The sequence below is a fragment of the Cupressus sempervirens genome, chromosome 7 (assembly GCF_028749045.1).
Source record: "Cupressus sempervirens isolate cs-2001-9-10 chromosome 7, ASM2874904v1, whole genome shotgun sequence".
NCBI lineage: Eukaryota > Viridiplantae > Streptophyta > Pinopsida > Cupressales > Cupressaceae > Cupressus > Cupressus sempervirens.
The window spans coordinates 1,671,351-1,697,179 of record NC_143124.1 but is presented as its reverse complement, the minus strand read 5'-3'; the positions used below and the strand labels follow the sequence as shown (position 1 = coordinate 1,697,179).

General features: G+C 34.9%; 1 protein-coding gene across 2 annotated transcripts; it reads left to right on the top strand.

The window, feature by feature from the left end:
• Positions 1-287: 287 nt before the first annotated feature.
• Positions 288-25,829, top strand: CI51 (51 kDa subunit of complex I). Of its 2 annotated transcripts, XM_089790512.1 has the most exons (3): positions 288-411; positions 11,767-11,839; positions 24,081-25,829. In XM_089790512.1, exon 3 carries the CDS (start codon positions 24,089-24,091, stop codon positions 25,538-25,540), a length of 1,452 nt encoding a protein of 483 aa, XP_089646638.1. In that variant the 5' UTR covers positions 288-411; positions 11,767-11,839; positions 24,081-24,088; the 3' UTR covers positions 25,541-25,829. The 2 variants fall into 2 exon arrangements, with proteins under 2 accessions (XP_089646638.1, XP_089646636.1); XM_089790510.1 differs by lacking the exon at positions 11,767-11,839.

Here is a 25,829-nt window from a genome sequence, read left to right as displayed (position 1 = left end):
ATTCATATTCATTTCATATTGTATTTAATGACTGAAAAAAAACACATAGATCTTATATAGATTTGCATGACTTGCATCTTTTACCACTATCAACATATCCCTTGCTCCTTGGGATGTAAGTGCTAGTTTACTTAATTTTATATTAATTAGCCAATAAGCAATAAGACTTTCCTAAACACAACCCACCCAAAAAAAAGAAAAAGTAACAAATAGTTTGCATTTTAAAATTAATTTAAAACTACACTACTGTTATGATATTTAAGTTAATAAATGCCAAAATAATGTGCAATCGCGTTGCTACGGAGCCATTTCGCTGCGAGGAGACTTGAAGGCTTGGCACGGGAGACCAAATCCGCCCCACTGCTGGTTTCGAGGTGGTGACAGAAGGCTCCAAAAGGGTCGACCTGAAAGGTATTTTGGATCTGTTAACAATTCCAGCTCTTAATTATGTAGTTAGGGCTACGGCCATGGGCCCTGGCTTTGCATGCCAAGTATGTTTGTTGTTACAGTCGAATTTGTAGACAGGGCTAGAACCATCCAAATCCACACATTCCTGGTAATTGCTAATAAATCATTTTACGCTCTGAATTCTGTCGAAAACAGTCATCTACCATGGCAATCTTTTAATTAATTTAATGGTAACATTTCAAACCCTTGAATTAATGCGTCTGGAAATTTCGAAGGGGTAATTGTTCCAATCCGCCCACAGTCAGCCTCTAATCAATCAACTAGCTTCACTGTAACAGAAAATGATGCCAAACTGACGGGTTTCGTCGAAGAATTGCAAAATGCTTGCTATACATTCCATTTATTCCTCCTCTGATTCCCAAACATCAAATTCTTCAGTAGTAAAAATTTTGCGTCTCAGAAGATAGTTTCACCGTTTTTTTTGTGAACAAAACGTGTTTCCAGAAGTTCAAAATAAAGGTAGAAGGCTTTATAGATTACTATTATTTGGATTGAAAATATAGCCTACGTTGTTTTGGTTAAGTCCCATCATTTTCTTTTTTACAATTGAGCTCCTACACCTCTGCATACTACTAGGAAGTTAAACTAAACATTTATTACCTGTCAAATGGCTTTTTCAGCCGCCACCAATGGTTCTCAGAGATGCCTACATCTGCTTATGATTGCTCTGTCACAGTACCGTGCATCATTTTGAATGGATTTCTCCAAACAGACAGATCAGAGAGAAATCCTCTGTTGTCAGCCACTCTACTTGGTTCAATAACCTCATTGCGTCTCCTTATTGCTCCCGGCCTTTCCTTATTCGCCTCTAACAATGAAAAGAACAACACTCCTGCCACAACGAAAGGTTCTTGCTCCAAATGAAATGTCTCTGCCAAATGGAAGGTTTGTTTAACTGAATGGTCACTCTCCTCAGGAAAAGGGACAGTTGCTGCCATCTATCTGAGAAATAAAAACCTGCATGTATTTACTAAACGGCTGCACCTTGCAGGAAAACTACTGACCAAAACATGGTAATTGCCACTTGAGAATGATTACTGTTGTGTGGCCAGATAAAATGAATGTCCACCTAGGTGAGGTGCTCCATCTATAATAATAAAACTGTTGCCAACTGAATTTGAAGATAATCCTCGCTTCTAGAGATAATTGTCATCCAGAAGCTGCTAACAAATAGTGCCCAGATAGGGTAATATCCATGTATGTATGGACATGGCTATTAGCTTAGACAAAGATGTTTGTCACTTCGAACTTCCCCACTGTTGTCCAACTCTGCTGCCTTCTGCTCTTGTATTCTGATGTTTCCACTTTAGCTGCCGAATTGTTTTCATGCTGTTGCGCTATGATGCTAATCGAGTTGCATGCTGACTTGTGCAAATGGCCTCAATGCCATCCTCAAATGGATGCTGAAAAGAATGTGCGGCATCACCAAGCATTCACAGAATTGCCACCAAATGTCTGCCACATGTTTTTGAACAACTGTAGCTGCCCTTTGTATACTTAAGTCCGCCTTCACAAAATCCTGCAGCACCGAGGCACTTGCAGCATTGCTACCTGTTACTACTGCAGTATTCATCTGTTTTGCTATTCTGTGAATCAAAGCTATATAATTACTCTTAGAATCTTATCCATATCTCTTTGTATTTAGATGCTCTTTTTAAGCACTCCCTATTTGCTTTTCTTATGCTCTGAGTTTGCCAGATGAATTGCTTTACGTAACATAAGAAGACAATGTTAGAGTAATTAGATATTTTCTAATTAACTCTAGTTGCTTGAGCTAAACTTTAGGCATCTACTAGTTAATTCTTTTATTAATTATTTTGATGCAACCTAGGTTAGACCTTTTTTAGGGTTTCAATCTCCTTTATAAGGATGATCTCTCATTGTAAACATTAATTTGAGATAATTCATTATTGTTTTTTGCAATCTTTTTTTTGCTCATCAAGAATGTCTCATCTATGGATCTGGCAATTCCTGCCTCCATAGCTTTTTGCTTCTCTCTTCCGTAACAAGTGTTTGCGTGCAGGTGATTCTTGGGAGCTGTGGGGTTGATCTTTCATCAATTTCAACATGGTATCAAAGCTCCAGATCTTCATGCCCCTGTTCTATTCGTGAGAGTTTTGTCATTGGATCTGACATTGGTTTTTAGATTTGAGCTTTCAGCGTTTTTTATCGGATCTAGGGGGTTACTCATTTTCGTGGCACTTTGAGCAAAAATAGACATCACCATTGAGCTCAGAACACTCAAAAACCCCCATTTCCATATAAAATATGTCTTATTTGGATGCAGTTGAAATTTGAAGTAATTTTTTTTGCATCCAAGCCATTTTAACCTGGGCACGCAAAATGAGGCAGCAATTTTCTTTATTTTTAATAATTAAGAAGAGGCGTGCTTATTTTAGGAACAATGGCCAATCAACGAGGAGTGCTTCAAAGTTCTTGGAGGTACCGTACATTTGTTTGGTGATCCCGACTCTGTCTCGGCCTTGCTCCATCTTTCTTGGGTCGCGCTTGTATCTGTTGGTGAATTTTTTTGGCTAACTTTCACATGTTTGTTTGCATGTGATTCTTTTGGTGACTAGGCATTTGTTTTTCCAATCAACGGCCTCACCATGTCATTTCAAAAAGTTTACATGTGTTTGGTGCTTTGATTCAACAATCACACCAGAAGGATGAGAAACCCAACAAGCGTGTGGTGGTCGCAATATATCGTGCTCACTGCATTTTTTTTGTAGTGCCTCTAATCTTTGTCATGCATGGCCCTTTCAGCAGCCTCTTTTCATGCACTCATGTTTGCTCATGCCTTGGCTGGCCTTGGAGTCTGCAATCATTGGGCGGCTTGTGATTTTGGAAAAATCAATGGTCATTTTTTTGGAGTTCACTTTCTATACGCTGTATTGATTAATGGATTAATTGGCTCTAAGTCATTGGCGTTGGGACTCTCCCTTCTCTCTCTCCCTCCGCGGTTCTACTAGAGTCGGGGGGCTTCTTGTCGGATACAATTTCCATATTTTTTTGTGTTTAGACAACATAATTAGCACACTGATGGCATTTTTCCATTTTGTGGGAGCAGTTCATGGCTTGTATGATGGTTTTTTCCATGATTTTTTGCATGGCCACATGCGTCTTTTTATGGTGACTATGCATTGGTTTTTTATCTCCGATTTTTGTGAGCGCCTTCTATTTTGGGAGGTATGCGGTCATTATCCATGCGTCGTGGCTTTGAGTTTAGTCTGGCACATTGGGAACTCCGTTGGCAAAAGATTCCCATCGATAGCGTCTTGGAGATGGCGCAGATCATGGACTGACAATTAGTGCTCAAGTTGGTCAAACATTAGCAAGTGCCAGAACTTCCACATCCTCATTGTGTCTTTCTTGGTCCGTCTTCAATGGGCCTCAGGTTAGTTTTGGGATGCAATTACATTTTCTAATGTTATGAAAGCGATCTCAAGACTCAATATGCACAGCAGAGGGAGTATGTGGCCGTTAGAAGGGACATGCCAACTCAAAGGTGTAGTCATGGACATGCCTCATTTTTGAAAAGAGGGCACATTTGTAAAGATTTCTCATCCCCTGCCTACCTGCAGGCCTTTGACCTTGGTGAGTGATACTTTTATCTTGGAGAGATGGGTCTTTAGTTTGGCCCACTTGTGCCTTAAAGACAACCCTTTTTTTGCCACGTGGCTTTATTAGTTGCCACAATTTATGGGTTGATTTGAAGGCTTTCTTCATGAGTGGTGGTTTTCAAACCATTGAGTGGTGTATGTATGGAAGTTTGTGGTGTGAGACCACCCATGTTTTTTGTCACATGGATTTTTTGGCCACCGGTTTTTTATCCAGCACCGGCCCTTTGATCCGACGACAGTGTCTTTTGCGACATTCTGTTAAGTTTCTGGCGGTTGGATTTTTTTCGACAGGGGTTATTTTTTGGCTTTTTTTTGCCTCGACGGTCATTTGACCATCAACTTTTTTGCTCATCAAGAATGTCTCATCTATGGATCTGGCAATTCCTGCCTCCATAGCATTTTGCTTCTCTCTTCTATAACAGGTGTTTGTGTGCAAGTGATTCTTGGGAGCTGTGGGGTTGATCTTTCATCAACTTCAACAGACAACTGCCAGTGAAGTGCTGGAATTCAGGTTTGGTTCTTCCTCACAAGAACTGGTTCAATTCAACTTCAATTCACAAGAACATGTAGGAAGTTCTTTCCTTCAAATTGTAGCATGCTCTAGAAAAATTAGAAGTGGTGGAATTTTTTAAAGGATGTTTATTTTGACAGTTTTCTCTGCCCAAACAAAATATATTAGCCATCTCACAGATTCTGAGACATTTCAGAAGTGCTTGGAATATTGTTTTCAAGTTTTCTATGATTATATGATTTTTAAATTCAGATTTGGTATATATCCGTATGAGATAGTGTAGCTTCAGTTAAGGGTCATGCAGTTAATTTTGGAATTGATAGAAACTGCCACGAATCATTTTAGTTTTTAAAAAGCGGTGATTTAACTTCTAAGCATCTGAAGTGTGTTTTCTTGACAAATAACTGGTTTACAAAAGTACAGTTTACCTCTACCTATATATATGTTGCCATCTGGTGAACAGGAATGCCTTAGAAAACATATCAAGGCACCTCTTGGAAAGGGATTTTTTTTGTTTAATACTTGCATTGTCTTTTGGGATCAACTGTCTAGTTTGATTTGGTTCCAATGTTTGGGGTCTTTCTAGTGGACCTGCCATAGTGGAAAGAACTAAAGGCAATGTTTCACTTGGCACTTAACTTTTCTTTTGTTACTAAATTTTCCATTTCCGATAGGCTCCTTGACATTTTGGGTCACTTTTCTAGATTTATCATAATGGAAAAGTTTAAAGCCAATATTTCAATTTGGCATGTTACCTTCTTTAGTGTGTGTGTGTGTATATATATATTGAATTTTCTTTTGGTACCAACTTCATAGTTTGATTAGGTTCCTATTTAAAAAAAAATTTCTTTCCTTGATACGTCAGCAATGCAAGGTTCTAGCCTTTGTTTTAATTGGTCGCATAACTTGAGGGTGCATATCTTTGTTGGTTGCAAGGGCAAATTACATGGGATGAGAATTGGATTACTATTATGTTGTTGATCATATAATGACAATTTATTGTGGCTGTTTTTGTGTATGCATATGTTTTTATTTGTTTTTGACAGTATGTGTGATATCCCCTTCAAAATAAGATCCATATAATTAAATAAAAATATATGTTATACATAAAATAGTAATAATAGTACAATATTATTAAGGGTATGGTTATAATTTATTATCATATTATAATATTACATAATATATATGAGAAATATACACCACCACAGACACTTGGGGGAAGTGCTGGTTATCTCGTGGTCGAATGGACTAGTCTTGCCCCAAACTTGACTCATAAAGGGAACTTGTTGGGCTTGGGTTGCGGGGATACTGTCTGAGACCAAAATTATATATATATATATATATATATATGAGAAATAAATATTATATTAGGTGATAAATTATATATCTAGACATAATAATCTAAATATATAAAATAAATATATTATGTATTATATCTAACAATATTAATATTAGTATTAATATTTTAATAAGAACTATGATTAACTCAACATGAAAGGTCCGATCACTAACTCCATGTACCATTGCTGAGGATATAAGTCCTGCATAGTAAACAAACACAATCAAGTGTAGATGCACAATATATAATAGCTGAAACAACAATTACACGAAATCACATAATAAGACATCTAATTAATCTCATTTAAATAATCATTAGTTAACCCATTTGCACAAATTAACTGAAAGTTATCAGTTAAATATTCATAGCACATAAATCGATGAATCCCATTTGGATAACTCATTTTCTAATTATTTAAGCATTTAATAATGGAAATAATAAAAATTTCTCAACAACATAAATGGTATTATAAACATATAAGTCAACATAGTCAAACACATGAGTAAACACAGTTGCAGGAACCTAGTCGAGTGCAACAGGACAAATAATACACACTGCACATCTTAGGGTAATCGTGGAACAACATCGTGTTACCATATCTATCCGGGTAACCACTGGCACAAACCTCAGGGAACCCAGCAAATGGTTGAGGCACTACAATGTCTCTTGAAAATCAAGAATACTGAAGGTTTTGAAGCCTCAAATCGAATATTGCAACAACAATATAGAAAAGATTGATCGGCATTAGAGAAAAGACTGATCACATAATGAGCTCCAAAAGATCCCCAAAATGTTACATAATGACTTACAAGTGAATGATTTAACTTCAGCCATTCATCCATTGCAAAATCTGTCCACCCCTAAGAATGAGCCAATAGGCTTCCAAAACTCTAATTTACCCTTAAGCTTTTGGCACATGTTTAATAAAAATTAGTTACAATACATGTCTCTCAAGTTAGTAAACTCAAGTGGAGGAAATAGTAAATCTTTAGGCTGAGAGTCACTTAAGTTTCATAAACAGACATGTCCCCAACTTAAAATCACCCAAATTGAATAAAAAAATGTGCCCGCAACTTAAGAATAGAATACAGTACAAGCCAAAGACTTTTAACACTTACCCAATAATGCTCTATGGCTCCCGCCTCTTGGGTAATCCAAGGAAAGGACAACTAATTCATTGGTAAGCCTCATGGCTTGAGTTGGGGACATCAAAGCAACTTAACAGACCAGGGACAAATAAAATAGAAGAAAGAGTTACGGAGAATCCCCATTAAACATTGACAAGTCAGAGGTACTTGCTATTTGTACTATGGACCAGAATCATATTAAGCTTCTCATCTTTGGCAAAGGTACCCAGGAAGCCACTGAGCATATACATTTGTCCTTGAATCTGCGTGGAGGAGGCAGTTATGATTGACCAGATAAAGCTTTTTGAATTTGTTGAGACTTTGAGAGAGATGAAGATCTGAAGCGGTACTTCAAAATATGTTCCTGGTGTAATAAAAAATAGGTCACATTAAAAGAAGATTATTGAAATAACTCACAATAGTGTAAGGTATTATTGGTTTTTGCCTTTGACATTAGTGCTTTATTTAGATAACCAATACATGTTGCCTTCTTTTTGTAGGCTTGGAGTGATCCAATCAGCTTTCCAACACTCGAGCATCTAAATTTTGACACTTCAAAAAATAATAACATATGCATCCACTTGGGTGTAAGAGATCTCAAGATCTTCACAACTAGACCATCTTTTGTTGCCTCTAACATATTTTATCGTCTTATTCACTATATCTGTCACCCAAAATCAAAACCTTTACCTTTTCATGGTCCTTAATTCATAAGTTTTCAAAGATTCTATTCCTTACACTAACAAGCTGGAATTCTATTCCTGCAAGACTTCTTAGAAAATCCTACAATAAGTATTTTAGTATATTATCAGATTATTATCAATAGTGGATGCTTTCTAATTGCTTAGATCAGATTATTATCAAGAGTGGATGCTTTCTAATTGCTTAGATTTATTCCAAAATAAATTCAAAAGGATAGGATTTAGATGCTTTAGAAAGGTAAATTATAACCTAATTGAAAATCTGCTGATATTAATTGATAAGTCCCAAAATGATAATCAGGATTTATTTCACCAGATTGAAACATGACTACAACAAATGGATGCAGTCTTCAGAGAACTATTTTAGATTTTCAGATTTCTAGTCATTTATTAAAACCATAGTTTCTAGGAGATGGGGGTACTTGGAGACATCAGAGACTAGTACTGGTTCTGTTATGACTAATTTTCAAAAACAGGAGATGGGGGTACTTGGAGATGCCTTTTTTTAATATGATTTAATAATTTCTAAAAGCATCATCACACATAAATTTGAAAAAAGAACAGTAAACTAGTCATCCAAGAACAATAAATGGTAAAAACAATTTCTTGTTAGACCATTACATTGTCAGGTGGTCAGAGATCAGTCATTTAACTGTTTGTCCCTCTCAAAAAGCCTACGCTGTCAATAGATCCGATTGTTATAACTTAGCTTGAATTTTTGTATCATCCAAAGTACCACCATGAATCATTAAACAAGCTTATTTATCTATTTGCCTTCCTTTTTTGTCTTTTAATGCACTTTTCCCTTAGTGTTTTGGCTTGAAATGTCAATTTATTGTTAGGAGACTTTGGACAGGGTGGGGGATGACAACCGAAAGAACCCTGTGCATTGAGAAGTTTCCAGAGATGTCTCAAGTACTGGAGACATGTGTCTGTCTTTGAGATGAGTCCCAGGGGGTGGGGGATGGGTCTCTAGGTAACTATGATAAAAAATTAAAACCATCTGATAATGCAGATTAACGAACAACTAATAATTGAACTTAATATATAAAGGGTTTCAGACTAACTGTATACTGAAACTTACAATCAGAAAGCGCCAAATGATATAAACCATAAACTCCATCAAGTGACCATGTCAACAAATCTTCATGCTATTGAACCTAAAATAACTTTGAGAAGCATGAAACCATATAAACTTTCAAGCTTAACACAAATCTTCACCAACAACAATGAATATCTATGTTATGTTTGGGAGTCCTCTGACAACAATTCCCAGGTCCTCTTAATAATGAGAGAGGCCAAGGTCTTCTATAGATTTCACTTTTCAAATGAAGGGCTCAGCTTTTATCCCATTCAAGGGCGGCTTAGAACTAAATGCAGTTTGTTACAACAGCCAAGAAGGACAGTGGTGTGGATTCCAATAAGGAAAAGACAAATGAGTTGCAACTTTAACCATAACACAGGTAAGCACCTAGTTTACATCCAACAAATTTTAGGAATCCTGAAATAATATTTGTGAGATCCTCCTTGGGTGGCATGGGGCGGAGGCAAACTCAGTAGTAGATTCCCTAAAAATTTTCTCCCACTCCAGCTTGAACTACTTGAAACCATGTACTATTATTAAAGATTCATGAATCTTCAATGTCAACAGGCTGGTGGCTTACACACATCATCTAGGGTGAAAAACTGTTGTTGAAGGCAAAACTCCCTCAAAATCCTTGCAATCCTTGACAAGTTCTCAGTTTTAACAAGCTCTATTTGATCTGGAAAGAAGGATGAATAAAAGAATTCCAAAATTCTAAAAGAATTTCATTAATTTTATGTCATAGCAATAAAAATACCATAAACTTATAATCATAGCATCATGAATCATGATCATGACATCGTAACATCATATACTTTAAGTTCAACATCAAAGATTCAAATTTCAAAACATTAAAATGTCAAGTGATAAATCATGAAATCAAATTTAAGCATTGTTTCAAGTTCAACTTATGGTTAAAAAATATGTTTATATTCCTCTTACACGCATCATCTAGGGTGAAAAATTGTTGTGAAGGCAAAACTCCCTCAAAATCCTTACAACCCTTGACAAGTTATCAGTTTCAACAAGCTCTATTTGATCTGGAAAGAAGGATGAATAAAAGAATTCCAAAATTCTAAAAGAATTGCATTAATTTTATGTCATAGCAATAAAAACACCATAAACTTTAATAATAGCACTATGATCACATCATATACTTCAAGTTCAACATCAAAGATTCAAATTTCAAAACATTAAAATGTCAAGTGATAAATCACGAGATCAAATTTAAGTATTGTTTCAAGTTCAACTTATGGTTAAAAAATATGTTTATATTCTTCTTCTCCATCATCTTCTTCTTCTTCATTGGCATTAGTTGACTTGAGAGTTAATTTCCAACAATCCAGCTAAATGTGTGTAGTGCTTCTGAAATTTGATTATACTTTTCAGTCAACAATGTGTATCACACTCCGTGATCCATCATCATGACAAAGAGACATGAAAAATGATGATGGCTCATAGAGTATGATCCAAAATGTTGACTGAAAAACTCAAGCGCAATCAAATCTCCGGAAGCATTGCACACATTAGATGACTTTTTAGGATTGTGGATGTCAAATAATTATTAAATATGCAAAAAAAAGAAGAAGAATAGAATCTTCTGACACCAAATATCGCATCTCTGGAAGTGAACAAAAAAGAATCTTTGTAAAGCATCTTGAGATAAGTATTGTTGGTCATTGCCTTTTGAATACTAATTTTCTTTGCATATTGTAGTCAATCTCTTAACTATATCCATGCATGTAATAGAAGAGTTAATTGCTTTATTATGCTCTTGTTCTTTTCCTTGATCCCTAGGGATGATTCTTTGTAAAGAAGAAAAAGAACAGAAAGACGTTTGCCATATTTGATGTGATACAAAATTGTTTGATGATATGGGTGAGAATTTTACATTGTGGGGGGAAATTGTTAGCATGAATGCTGATGATATTTTTATGGGAGAGTATCATAGCAGTTTTGGAGACATGATTTAGAGCTTACGTATGTTTGTCATTGATGTCAACATATACCTCATTCTACGAAGATTACCAAAGTTGCAGCGGAAGAATTGTTTGGCGTAGTCAACAGTCAACAAGTTGGGATGTGCGCTCTTAGACATATGTTCAAAGACGCTTATAGATGCTACAGTTAAGTGTGCAGACAAAAATATGGAAATATGATAGAGTTGCACGATATTTTTGAAGATTGCTTTCGTAGAGAGATTCTAGAAAGTTATTACTGGTGAATCGACTATATCTTTTAATAGGGATGTAATTCCTTTGAACGAGCTTAGAGGAAGGTTAGAGACATGTTGAAGATGCTATGGTTGAGATGGCAAAATCAGATATGCAGTTTACTGTTCAGAGTATAATATTCCGTGAGACGACTATTGTAAAGATCATTGTAAAAAGAGTATAATTGTAATATAACGTGTAATGTAATATCTTAAATGTCTTATATTATTATTGTAAATTGGGAAAGCCTCAAGGCTGACTCAATTTTTTTTAGGACTTGGCATAAAGGAAATATTGTTTCCTTGGTTGTAATCATCAGTCAGATCATTTTGTTGGTTATGCGAACTTGGACACAAAATTGTATTTGATCAAAAGCAAATGTTACATCCCAAATTTTGACTCAATTTAAAAATGTTCATATAGTCGTTGAGGTTTCATGTGAAGTTAGTTTACAAGTAAAATTTGTTATGATCATGTTTAATGGTAAGTTGGTTAATCTTTATAATTTTATATGAAGAAGATTTGTTAGTTAATCGTTATGATACTATTATATTGTTATCTTGAAATCTTGGAAAATTGGTTATTAATCATGGGAAGTGAAATGCAGTTAGCCATTATGATGGTTTATGAATAATAACTTGTAATGATAATTTTTATTATATTGAGGAATATGATATAATTGTGGAGAATTTCCTTGTAGGAGCATGTCAAAGGGGTGGAAGCATTATCAGAAAAGAATTGGGCACGAGGCACGATCATTACTGGGCAAATAGGTACAAACTTTGAACCACCATGGCTAAGGGTAAGCAACTAGGCAAGCAAGATTGTACATTGGACAACCATGAGCTAGCCTGTTAAATTATATATCATGTAATAATAAAAGAAATCACTAAGCATAAATTGAAATTTGATCGAGTTGGTACCTTTGTAATTGTGTTGTTGGTTGGAGCCTCTTGTGTATAAGCATGCCCTAACATATCAACATCATGATACCTAAATATTTATACATGTACATACACGTATGTGTACATACAAAAACCAATTATATATATATATATATATATATATGAGGATGTAAATCGTATATGCATACTTGATATCTGGCATATATGTGAGAAATGTATGGTTGGGGTTTATGCATGTACACATATATACATACATACATACATACATACATAGGTTATATAGATACCATGATGTTATATATTAAGACAATATTATCATTTTTCTCACCTTGGCTATTAATATTAGTTCATGTGTGGCCAACTTTCATATTTCTATATTATTTTCCCTCGGGCCTTATAATCTGAGATGGCCATTTTAAATATTTATGCTGATGAACTTTCCATTTTCTTAATAGAATGTTGCCAAGTAATAGCCGATGGCTCCTTGTTTTCCTTTGAAACTCACGCCACCATTTTCTTGTTCTGGCTTGTAACCGAACATGCAAAAGAAGCAATTTATATACAATGATTCCATTACTAGACACCTCTCGATACCACAATTATTACCAAGCATTGAAGCTCCAAGTTTGCCATCTTTCCCAATCATTTTACAATCATGATTGCTCTGTTATTACAATGGTTTTGCAATCACGATAACTATGTTATTGCAATCGTTTTACAATCACAAAAACTTTGTTCTTGCATCCAATTTTCGACCACAACCCTATTCCGTAATTACATTGAGCAAGAACCTCTGTCTATAGAAGAAAAATTTTATTGTCTGAAGGTGCATTGTGTCTCCATTGTGGGAGTTCAAAGTTGGCAAGTACAAGAAACCCGATTGCATAGCCAAGAAGTGGTGATCATTGCCATGTTATGCACTATATTATTCCTTCATTTATGTTACAACAAAAGGATTGAATGATGATATCGTAGACGTGATCTTCTTATGTTGTCAACATTTTACTGCAAGATAATTTCTGATAATATGCTACGCACATGTTACTTACAAAATTTTGTGTATGATATGATGTACCAAAGCACCAAAGTCTTTATTGTGCATATTGATAAAATACGCTAACTTATATAGATGTGTAAGCAATATGCCTTTGAGATAAGTATTTGAAGCCATGATAAAATCTTTGTGCAATGACATGGATTTAGAAATGTGAACTAATATCAGAACTGAATTCTACTCAAGGGATCTTCTTGGAAGCACCCATAAGGGCCACATTGGTCAAGATAAAGGGTGGGAGAAGAGAACTTCCCTGCAATGGCAAAGACAAGATGAAATCAGTAACGAACTTATAAATATAACAACATTAAATAACTAAGTCAGCTCATAGTAGTCCAATGTTTAGATCTTGTTGTCTAGTCGAGCGGTGGGTTGATACTCTAATACCAAGATGCTCAGTGGTTGGGTAGGGTGTCCCATGTCTATTTTTGGGTAGGAAGGGTCTTTTTCGGTTGAGATTTTGTGGGTATATTTAAGGGTTCGTGGTTGGGTAGTTAAGCAATTGATAATGCTTTTCTCTCCATCAGATGCCAAGGCTTGCACAAGATAGATATATGATCTGCAGTCAATATCCTCTGGTAATGGGTATTTACTTTTATGATATTTGAAATCTCAAGTTGAAGAAATGTTAGATGATTAGTATTGTTTAATCACTTATTTCCTTCAACTCTTAGAAATCAGTTCCTCTTTAATGTATTCGGAAAACAATTAAGTCAGTTGATTTTCCAATTGAACAAGAAATGTATCTGTATGCATAAGATAGGCTTACTTGATGGTTGTTTTAACTGTCCTTCGTTTATGTGAATATGAACATATCTTTTAACTATATGTTATTAGCCATAATTAGTGATAGGAAAGGAAAGGGATGATACAGGGTGTTCAAAGAAGAGACACCATCAAGGATGTGTAGGGATGTTCTTACATGAAAAGAAGAATGGTTAATCAGTTATGCTGTCAAATATTTTGTAGAACTCAATCTGATGACAGTAGTTTCAAAGAATTTTTTATGTAGAATTCGTTAGTCATTTGATGATGATTTTGGATAAAGTGAAGCTCTTGAAGTGAATCCCTTTGATGATTGAGATTATGAGTATCCCTTCTATATCAAGAGGAAGGATGGCAGTTCATTAGATGTAACCTTGGACAAAGTGAGGGAGCATGACAGTTCATTAGAGGCAACCTTGGACAAAGAGAGGGAGTAGATAGAGGATATGTTTTAGTTAATCTGAGGGAGTCTGATAAATGACACTTCATAGGTAACTTTGAACAAGGAGCTCAAAATTTGATATTAGATTTAGGGGGAGTTTTGACACTTTTTTACAAGTAGCCTTGACAAGGAGGTTAAAAGGTTAGTGTTTTTTCACAAAGAAGTTCCAAGTGCAATCCATCATAATACATTGTAATTTTCCCCAAGTAAAGCATAGCAAAGTAGGTGAATAATGACAAATTAATAATATTATATTAGCATTCTTTAATACACTAATATAATATAATTGGATGTTGCCTTAGTTTTAGTTAACAAATGATAATCTATTGATTTTTGTCCATTAGTGGATGATTGCTCACTTGAATTCACAATTCCTATCGAAGATATTCACTTTACGAGAGGACCAACGATTGGTAGCAGGTGGAGGAGATATAGAGTTTGTGAAGACTATCAGAGAAGTCGTGGTACTTATCCTTTTGTCAATTGAAGGTTGGCCTAGTGGATTGAACGGTAATTGATATAGCATATCATTGAATCAGAATCATTTACTTGGAAGCAAACCATCGGGTTGTAAATATCATTGGTGTTTTCGCTAATAGAAGTTATTGGGATTGTTTTTCACAGGAATTCCAATAAATATTGGGATGGAGACGTTAAACAAACAATGTTAAAGGGGAATACGACAAACCTGTTCTATTGCCATGGTGGTGTTAATAAAGGAAAGTTCCTTACAAGTTTGGGGTGCTTTGAAGAATAGTGTCGAGTATGTTACTGTGGTATCACTTGCTACAGATTTGTCGTGCTCAATAAAAGTAACATCCGGTTTGTATGAATTGCATTTGATGAAAATTCATCGAGAGAATACATTCCTTCCAATCCTCGAGAGTATTACACAGGATTTACATCAATTGCATTGGTGTACAACTGTTACGGGGCATGTACAAGGATCACAATTGCATCAGTTTATAAGAAGGAATATTCAGGTGCAATGATAAACTTTACTTATTGTAGATGATTCGATTTATGCTTAAATGTGAATTCGAAGTTCTTCCTTGCATTTTAATTACATCAATTTGAATATTGGTTATGTTGTATAAAATACGGTAAATACAATGAAATTACTGTTGTATAAAACAACATAGTGAATATAAGAAGAGTTTGGGGGTACAATATAGTGGATAACAAAATTAAAGTATTAATAGCTGATGGGATATCCTGTGCATGGGCAGTAAAACTATCTAAGGATTAGTCAAAGTTTTACATACATTCTTCTCTATCAAAGATGAGTTTGAGGTGAATACCTTATTCTCTGATATAGTTCATGGTGGATGTCATGACAACACCACATGACAATATCTGTGGTGGCTTCATGAAAACTTGTGAAGACACGTGTATGGGCCTGCCCCTTGTGTGCATCATGAGTAAGTGACAACTCTTAAATGATAATCAGTTGTAATTGCATAAGTTATTGAAATATGACGATCTTACAATAACTTAAATCTTTCTATTATGATATACATTTTATGTAAATGTTTAAAGAAATCATGATAAATTATTGTTAAGAGTAATAAAGTTTTTTTAAAAATTAATTAAATCAAATTTAATTATTAAGTTACTTATTATCTCTAATTTACTTAAGCTAAATTTTGGGCATATAATAATTAATTTTTCTATTAATTATTATCATGCAACCTAGGTTAGATTCCTTTTAGGGTTTTGATCTCCTTTTATAAAGATTGATCTTGTTGTAATTTATTCATTCACTTTTGATAATAGCAATTTCTCTTTTTGCTTATGAAGAATGTCTCATTTATGTATCTGAGATTTTCAACCTCCATAGATTTTTCTTCTCTTTCTGTGATAGGTGTTTGCATGCAGGTGATTCTTGGGAGCTGTAGGGTTGAGCTTTTATCAACTTCAACATGATATCAAAGCTCCAAATCTTCATGCCCCTATTCTATTCTTGAGAGATTTGGCATCAATTTTCAAATATGTGGCTTTCAAAGTTTTTTTGTATTGGATCTAGGGGTCACCTTTTTTCAGTGCACTTTGAACCCAAATGGACCTCACCGTTGAGCTGGGAGTGCTCAAAAACTCCCATTTTCATATAAAATTTGTCCAATTGGAAACAATTGGAATTTGAGGCAAAAACATATTGCTCTTAGATTGTGCACATTTTTCGAGGCGACGATTTTGTGATTTTCGAGGATTTTTGGCTAAAATTTTGAGGTTTTCTAGCATGGAAATCAAATTTTTTTGGCATGCAAACTAAGCTTTTTGGCACGGAAATCAAGATGTTTGAACAAAAATCAAAATTTTGGCACGGAAATCTAGGTATTTTGGTATGCAAACTGAGGTATGTTGGCACAAAAATCGAGGCATTTCACTTGTGGTTGCCCTTTAACTCTTTTTTGACCTAGATGTGGTTTTTTGGCCGTAACTTGCTCATTTGGACTCCGTTTTTTGCAAACGAGATATCATCGGAAAGATGATTTTGAGTCTATCATGTGTGCAATTTATTTGGACTTTTGATGCTTTTTGGTCGTTAGTTTATGTAGTCAAAGTCAGAGGTTCTAGTTTTCACTCTAGGAGACATATCTTGAGACATTCCATTTTCTAGATTCTGCTCCAGGCACTTCCCATTCAATTTTTTGCTTTTTTGCATTTTGGTGGATATCTTGGTTGTTTCAAGTTCAAAGATTGATTTTGTTGCTTCAGATGATTTTTCATGGTTTGTACTATTTCTTGTATTAGCCTTATCTCTCTTTTGATCTTTGTTGACATCCTTTTGTAGTATTTTTGCAAACGCATTGAGATAAAGTGGCACTCTATGCATTTTGGGATCTTGCACATCTTTGTGTTTTGTTGTACTCACACTACATTATAAAGTGCCTTGGGGGGTTTCATGTTGGCCATATTCGTCATCTTCCTTTGTCAAGTGAGTATTCTTTTCACGACATTAGCCTCATGATGTGTCGATGACATGTGCCATTATCGGTCTTTGTACTTCTTTTGTACTCTCAATGTTCGTGATTCTTCTTTCTGTAAGAGATATTGCATTTAGTTTTAGTGTTCATGTCTTACCTCTCAACATTATAGGGGGGTTATGTGTAACATCCCGTTTTCCCAGGGGCTTAATTAACAACTAACATACTCAAAGAAATACAATTATTACTTCATTTTCATAGGAAGACAGTTAAATCGGTTTCATTCATATGAAAGAGATTGATGGTTAAAATTAGTTAAACAAAATTTCTCCACTAATAACTTAAAACACCATCAATGAATTACTATAGAAATTAAAATCCACATACCATGATATTTTGAAATCAAAAATCATTGTAGGAATCCTTCTGCAATCATCTAGATTAGTCCACAAATACCACTATAACAAAATCATATAACGACTATCATTCAATACTATATCAAAAACAAATGACGATTACTATTAATTACCACTATATAAAATTAGGGCATCACAAGCCACTGTATCAGTTAGGGCATTGACTACCATTGGTTCATTTAGGGCTTCAGATACCACTGTATCACTTAGGGCTTCAATTACCACTGGATCATTTAGGGCATCAGATACCACTATATCAATTAAGGCTTCGGATACCACAGAATTCAATTAGGGCTTTATATGCCATTGTATCATTCCTTTCCTTCCAATTTCTAAACTGTGGCAATAACTCAAGATTAGAAAATATGCTCATATTTAATAATTCTTATAAATGAAAACAATCCATAAATCTACCTCTCGCATCTAGGAGTAATATTACTGTAATGATGAAATAACTCAATTACTCTTACTTCTTTGCATATACATCATAAAATTGATAATACTTGTTTCCAACAAACAATTGAATGTATAACTTATCTTTGTTTGTTGTACATCTGACAACTTGGGGAGAGGTAAAACATTGTCAGAGGATTTACCACCCAACCTCGGACCTTAACTTATTTCGCACATAATTTCCAACGAGAAAGGCCCTTCCTACCCAGAATTGGAGTTGGATCATTTGTCATCTACTGAGCATCCTGGTATTTAACCACACCACTAGACTCGACAACAAGAGTTATATTAACAGGATCATGCATGAGCTATTAAATAATTCTTATTAAAAAAATGATAAACATTGATATGTCATAACTGATACTATTTCATGTTATTGCAAATTCCTTTCTATCACCTCATCACCTATTTTCTTGGCTACACAGTCGGGTGAGTCCCAAGTTTTTCGGAATTCTCAGAACTATTGGTTCTGTCAATTATACAAGAAGATTACATGCATCTAGCATTTCACAACCTGTGATTACCTGATTATGTTCTTTAAAGGTTTCATAATTGATTGTTTAATTCTAATACCTAGTGGTGTAATGATTTATGAATCCATATTCTGGTTACTTGGTTATCACCTGCCATGAACAAGGTTAAAAGAAAGAAGTTAAATCTGTAAATTCAATAAGATATCATTATGATAAATATTGAAACTTGCTGCATAGATTCGCTACTTAGTATGCTTATCACAACTGTGACCAGAAAGATTACATTTTTGAGACTAGTTGAAAAATATCATTGGACAGTATATTTCATTCCAGATTTTATTGCAATTGGAAAAACGCTTCCATAAGGATTCTATCAAATTAATTATGAAAGTCTAAAGAAGAGGACTGCTAACAAAGGACATGAAATATGCAGCAAACTCATGTTGTAACTTGGAATAAATCTGGAAAGAAGAATCTTGTGAGCCTAACTAGCTGTTATAAAATGATATTGAAATAGCATGACCTGATGTGTATTTGGTATTGATTTGATGATCCCGAACTCAGATTTGTCCTCTTCAGTTATGTTGAGACGTTACTTGCAGAGTAATAATCTAATTACAGATATAGCAGACATATCAATTGCAGATGGCCTACTCCTCGATGGCTGATATAAATGGCAAAGCTGCCACTTGCATTGGACGTTTAAATCTGATAATTAGAGGTAACTCTCAACTCACGGATTGGTGTAATAAAGGCGGAAGTATCTATTGGTAAGGGTGTAAATCGCTGCAACAGGAAATCAGATGTTACTGATTAATGGTTCCCTCTCTCCTCACGACTTTCATCAACAACTCGTGATTTCTTGGTTCCTGTCAGTTAAAAGATTATTGCTGAGACTAATAAGAGCAAGTTGGGTTCTAAGAAAAAACGAATACCTTCTACTCCTATTTCAATTCCTTATAATATAATAAGGTGGTAGAGATAGTAAGAATCATGGTCTAGTGGGAAAAATAATGAATCCAACTCCTTTTTGGGTTCACATAAAGGAACGAGCCCTAACTTCTCGGCTTCCATCGATTTCAAAGAAAGCAATCCCTTCAAATTCAAACATTAATTTGATTTGAAAAGAAGAGAAATAAAGAGGGAAAATAATTAAGGAGTTGAAGAGTTATAGATTTTATTTTATTATTATAATACGTTCTTATATACGTTCACATAAGTCTATCGATGAGGTGACATCATTAGATTATATTATTATAATTTTTTTGTGCCATTCCATTTTTATATTTATGTATTCATATGTAAGTGTTTATTATAATGATAAGATAAAAATTAATAAACAATCTCTAAAGGTATGTATTATATTTTAACTTAATTATTTTATGTTTCTCAATTTATATATTTAAATAGCTCATGTGGATCCCACAGATGTACCCTGTTTCAAGTTGCCAGGTTTTCAACCCATTTGCCCAGTGATGGTGATGCTCTTGCGCTTAATTCTTTTTTGACAATGCTTCCACCCCTTCAACGTGTTTCTTGCAAGGAAGTTCTCCGCAGTTAAATTATATTATCATAATAAATTATTTAATCATAATTAATCATAACGGTTAACCATCTTCTCAATTCCATGAATTTGTGACAAATGATCAACTAGCTTGTTATCTTCATTTTGAAATTATAACGACTAATCATTTTACCATTTCATAGGATTATAACCAAATTAACTGTCAACTGACTTCATGTGAATCTCAACGGCTATATTTTAAATTAGGTCAAAAATTGGGATATAACATTATTTTGGTTCTATTACTTTCTTAGTTCAATGGAGTGAGCTATGTATTCAATATTTGATCCTATGTACTAAGTGATTGCAATGGTTGGATACATATGCATTTTAGTAAGATGGATCATTTACCATATAGACATTCTTTCATTCCTTTTTTTGGAGGCCATGAAAATACCTTCCATCTTCGATTGATCAACTCTTCAGACATAATCTTCTCTACTTGGTCATGTTCTATACAGTGGAGGTTTTTCAGATCAACAGTTTGACAGAGTTTGCAACTTCATGCTTCAGTGGTGTTCTTCGAGATCATCTTTTGTTCCTATCTTCTGGGACATTCTCTAGTTTGGAGGCTTCTTTAGTCCTTCACTAGTTCTTTTAGAATTATTTCCATCTCTTTTTGGAGTAGGGTTTTTTCCATGTGGTTTTTTCTATTTCTCCTCTTTCCAGAGATTTGGTTGTGCTTGGGTAACTCATCAGGTCATGTTTTCGAGACCCAATCCTACTTTGAGTAGTAGTTTTTAGGTTTTTTAGCTACTTCCTAAGTTTATCTTTAAGGGGTGTGTTAGAGTAATAAAGTTTATTATTATTAGTTAAATCATATTGATCAAATTATTAAGTCATTTATTATATCTAATTTACTTAAGCTAAACTTTGGGCATACAATAATTAATTCTTTTATTAATTATTATCATGCAACCTGTTAGTAGATAGTTTTGTCCTTCCAAAATTAAATATAAAGAATGACTCAAGATGCCCAAATAGAAGAACAATTGCCACTAACAATTGGAAATACTATCATGAGATTGATAGCTTCCCTCTGAATTGAGAGGTACAACTCTCTCTTAGAAAGATATTCAGAGAATTTAAATAGCTGGTTATGTCTTTTACCAGATGACACAAAGGCTTTTTAGCATTTATCCATCACCATGGGATAAATACAATTATAAGATTTATAAACTGTACAATGAAGAAAGAAAAATGAACAAATAGCCACATGACCACCTATCCAGTTTCTCATATCATAGGGGAAGTGCAAAGAAACATTATTTTATTCTGCTGAATATGAATGATATTGCAAAACTGCACCTAAAACATGAAAGAAATGACTGTATAATCATTTTCAATCCAAAAAAACCATATTCAGACTTTAGAATCTGATATATGAAACTCTTTTTTATTTCAGATGCATAACAAAACAATAACAATATTATTTTATCTCCGTCATTACAGTCAAGTTGCAGAAAAATAGAAATAACACTTCTATTCCCCCTCCCTGTTACAATCACTGCACATAAAAATGTATTCTCCCTTTCCTGTAGCTGTAGAACTGCCGGTGAAGAGAAGAACCCCCACTACTTTTGAATCTTGCAATAAATAACATCTTTGGGTTTTCTTTTGGTTTCTATAACCGTTTCTTGAAAATCAGTTTAATCATTCTCATGAATAATCTTCTTCTTATCACTTTGGAATTTTAATAGTTGAGCCATTTTAAAGTTTCATAAATTATAACAAATTTATTTACCAAATTTAAAATGAATCCCATGTGCATTCTTGGACAGGTGGCATATGCTGGTTACAAATTGCTATCATAATCTTGTAACTGTCATTGGTAATTTATATATTGCTGCACTTAAACAGTCATAACTTTTGATCCATGATGAATCTCGCAAAACGGCTTGGAGAGAATTTAGAGAATTAGGTTTCTTCAAACATATTCGAAATTCAGCTTAATCCAACGGTTGGATTAAAAGCCGTGGGCCCCACAACATGATTGTTTTTCTGACTGCAACACATTTGCATTTGCTGGTATGTTGACAGACCCACATACAGTCCATTATAACTTTTGACCTTTGCCAAATTTTGAAGATCGCTTCGGTAAAGATTTAGAACTTGATTTTCTACAACATATCAAAAATTGAGCAAAATCCAATGGTGGGATAAAAAGTTATGCTACTCACAACATGATTGTTGGTTTCTTTTTGCTGATAGAAATCTGTGGTTACAGGCTGTATTAAAATTATAACAGCATATACAGCAATACTTGCGCATGAATCACATGTTTTTCTGTTGTATATCTCGTTATCCACCCCCACCTTCTAAGCTTGGATCTTGGACTTTTGAGCAACTTATAACTTTGAACTGAACAATGCACTTTGCACCGACGATCTTTGAGATTTTGAACTCGAACTCGAACTTTGACTTTGCAGACTCCAACATGAACTTGAACTGATCCGAAGGTTCAACTTCAACTTCAACTTTCCCATATGTGAATAGGAATGTTGACGAATAGGAGAATGACTGGCCTATTTTTAACATTTTATGCTAGTGACAAAACTTGAAGTTGAAGTTGAAGTTGAATTGGCTGGAAGGTTCAACTTCAACTTTGACACTCATAAGTACATTATGAAATCACTGAACTTGAAGTTGAATTGTCTCGAAGGTTCAACTTCAACTTCAACTTAGGCACTCCCATGACTTAAACAATTGACTTCAAGGCTGAAGAAAAATACAAGTGTAACACAACCTAGGTTAGATTCTTGTTAGGATGTCTCATTTATGCATCTAGGAATTCCAACTTCCATAGATTTTTCTTTTCTCTTTCTATGATCGGTGTTTGCATGCAGGTGATTCTTGGGAGTTGTGGGGTTGAGCTTTCATCAACTTCAACAATTATATCTCGTAAATCAACAACTAAGTGTTAGATGTCATTCAATTGAGAATCTTTGAGTTGTTTGTATAGATAGATCTTAGGTATTTGGTGAATATCATATGACGTGATATTTAGGTTATTGAGTACTTGGTGAATATCATGTGTTGACATTCAGGAGAACATTCCCTTATTGAGTATTTGGTGAATAACATGTGTTGACAATATCAAAATTGATATCAAATAGTGGAGATGTTCTGCTCAAATATATCACTAAAATTCGTCATTCCTAATATTACCAATGGTGTAATATCTCTTCATGCATTTATCCTTTTTCATTAAGAGGGATTGTTAATGCTTTTATTCAGCTAGATAACATTAAATTATATATATGAGATATATAATATAGGAGATTCATTTGCTGAAAGACATCGAAGCAAAACACACATATATTCAAGTCTTCTACGGTGTCAATCACGGAGAACTGTAAGGTATTTGGTGTCTGCCTTATCACTGTTTAGTGATCAATATACTCTGTCCAAACAAGAAAACAGTTGCAGAGCTATATCATTTGAATAAGAACAATATACAGCTATATTCAAAAGAATATAAAGTCTACCTTAGATAATCTGATACTTTAACACAGACAACTAATTACCTAATCTATAAATGTAAGTATTAATTATAAGTAATAACAGAAGGCTCACGTGCTCTTTTGTTGCTGTTATTATAGCTTATTACAGTATTTGTTTACTCGTGTTTTCTTGTTGCCATAATTGTATCCCATTTCTATTTTTTTTCCACTTGGCATGCACTTATATAATTACCCACATAACAATTATCTCAGGACATAATTGTGGCTCATGGTTGTTATTCTTTGTTATTTCTGTTCCTTGTTTTCCCATGCAACAATATTTCTGTTATAACAGCTAAATTTTTAGCAATGGATTATATGAAAATGAACACCACATGATTTACATTTTAGCTATATAGTTGCTTTGGCTTCACTTGGCATACTTACATGTATCTTTGGGGCATAATTTAGGATGAGCATATTTCAAAGGTTTAATAAGATGGAAAACTCTTACCTTATAACAGAAAATATACATTTATTGATTCTGTCCTTGTGTTCATAACTTCATGCAGAGTTAGAAATGAGGAATCTTGTTCAGTCATCCAGGAGGGTTCTGGCACAACATTATTTAAAGAGATGTGATTTGTTTAATAGGTCTCTCAGCACACAATCTGCAAGTACCTCTACTACACCTCCACCACCTCCACCACCCTCATCCCCAGAGAGAACACATTTTGGAGGACTTAAAGATGAGGATCGCATTTTTACAAATCTATATGGATTGCATGATCCACTTTTGAAAGGAGCCATGAAACGTGGGGATTGGTACAGGACTAAGGATCTTGTGCTGAAGGGTTCTGATTGGATTGTGAATGAGATGAAGAAATCAGGCTTGCGTGGGCGAGGAGGTGCTGGATTTCCTTCGGGTCTGAAATGGTCATTCATGCCGAAAGTTTCTGATGGGCGTCCTTCGTATCTTGTTGTGAATGCTGATGAGAGTGAACCAGGTACCTGCAAAGATAGAGAGATTATGAGACATGATCCCCACAAGCTTCTTGAGGGTTGCCTGATAGCAGGCGTTGGCATGCGCGCTAGTGCTGCATACATTTACATTAGAGGTGAATATGTGAATGAGAGGAATGTCCTACAGAGTGCCCTCAAGGAGGCATATGCAGCTGGATATTTAGGCAAAAATGCTTGTGGATCAGGTTACAATTTTGATGTTCATATTCACTTTGGAGCTGGTGCTTACATTTGTGGAGAAGAGACTGCACTACTAGAGAGCCTGGAGGGTAAACAAGGCAAGCCTCGGTTGAAGCCTCCTTTTCCTGCAAATGCAGGTCTGTATGGCTGTCCAACAACTGTTACGAATGTGGAGACAGTTGCTGTTTCTCCAACCATACTCCGCAGGGGTCCTGAGTGGTTTGCTAGCTTCGGTCGTAAGAACAATGCAGGGACAAAGCTTTTCTGCATTTCAGGACATGTGAACAAGCCTTGTACTGTTGAAGAGGAGATGAGCATCTCACTAAAGGAACTGATTGAGAGACATGCAGGGGGTGTAAGAGGTGGGTGGGATAATTTGCTTGCAATTATTCCTGGAGGTTCTTCTGTTCCTCTTCTTCCCAAGAATATCTGTGATGATGTCTTGATGGATTTTGATGCATTGAAGGCTGTGCAGTCAGGGCTTGGAACGGCTGCTGTTATTGTCATGGATAAGTCAACTGATATTGTGAATGCAATAGCCCGCCTTTCCTATTTCTACAAACATGAGAGTTGTGGTCAGTGTACCCCATGCAGGGAGGGAACCCCCTGGCTCTGGATGATCATGGAGAGAATGAAGGTTGGAAATGCTAAACTTGAAGAGATAGACATGCTCCAAGAAGTGACAAAGCAGATTGAAGGTCATACAATTTGTGCTTTAGGTGATGCTGCAGCTTGGCCTGTTCAAGGTCTTATTCGTCATTTCAGGCCTGAGCTGGAAAGAAGAATTCATGAGCGTGCCAGACAGGAACTCATGGAAGCTGTTGCCTAGAAATGGTTCTTTTTATCTTAGAAATCAGAATATTTTTTAAATTTATATTCTGTGTTTCTGGATTTATGAATTCCATATTTTTCATGTTAGCTTATGAGAAGACAAATATTGGAGCTTCTAAAATAAACTGAAAAAAACATTAAGTAATTGTTGATGGAGATCATTTGAGATCTCAGCATATTACTTTAAACACGAGACCCTGGTGTTTGAAATGGTGAATGCAGCAAACATGCGCAACACTAACTTTGTCTTTTTGTTGGTTCTGCAAATTAATTTATGTGCTTTAACA

Excerpts from the sequence above, each read along its gene's own strand:
- CI51 (XM_089790510.1), top strand. The coding sequence starts at position 24,089 with ATGAGGAATCTTGTTCAGTCATCCAGGAGGGTTCTGGCACAACATTAT.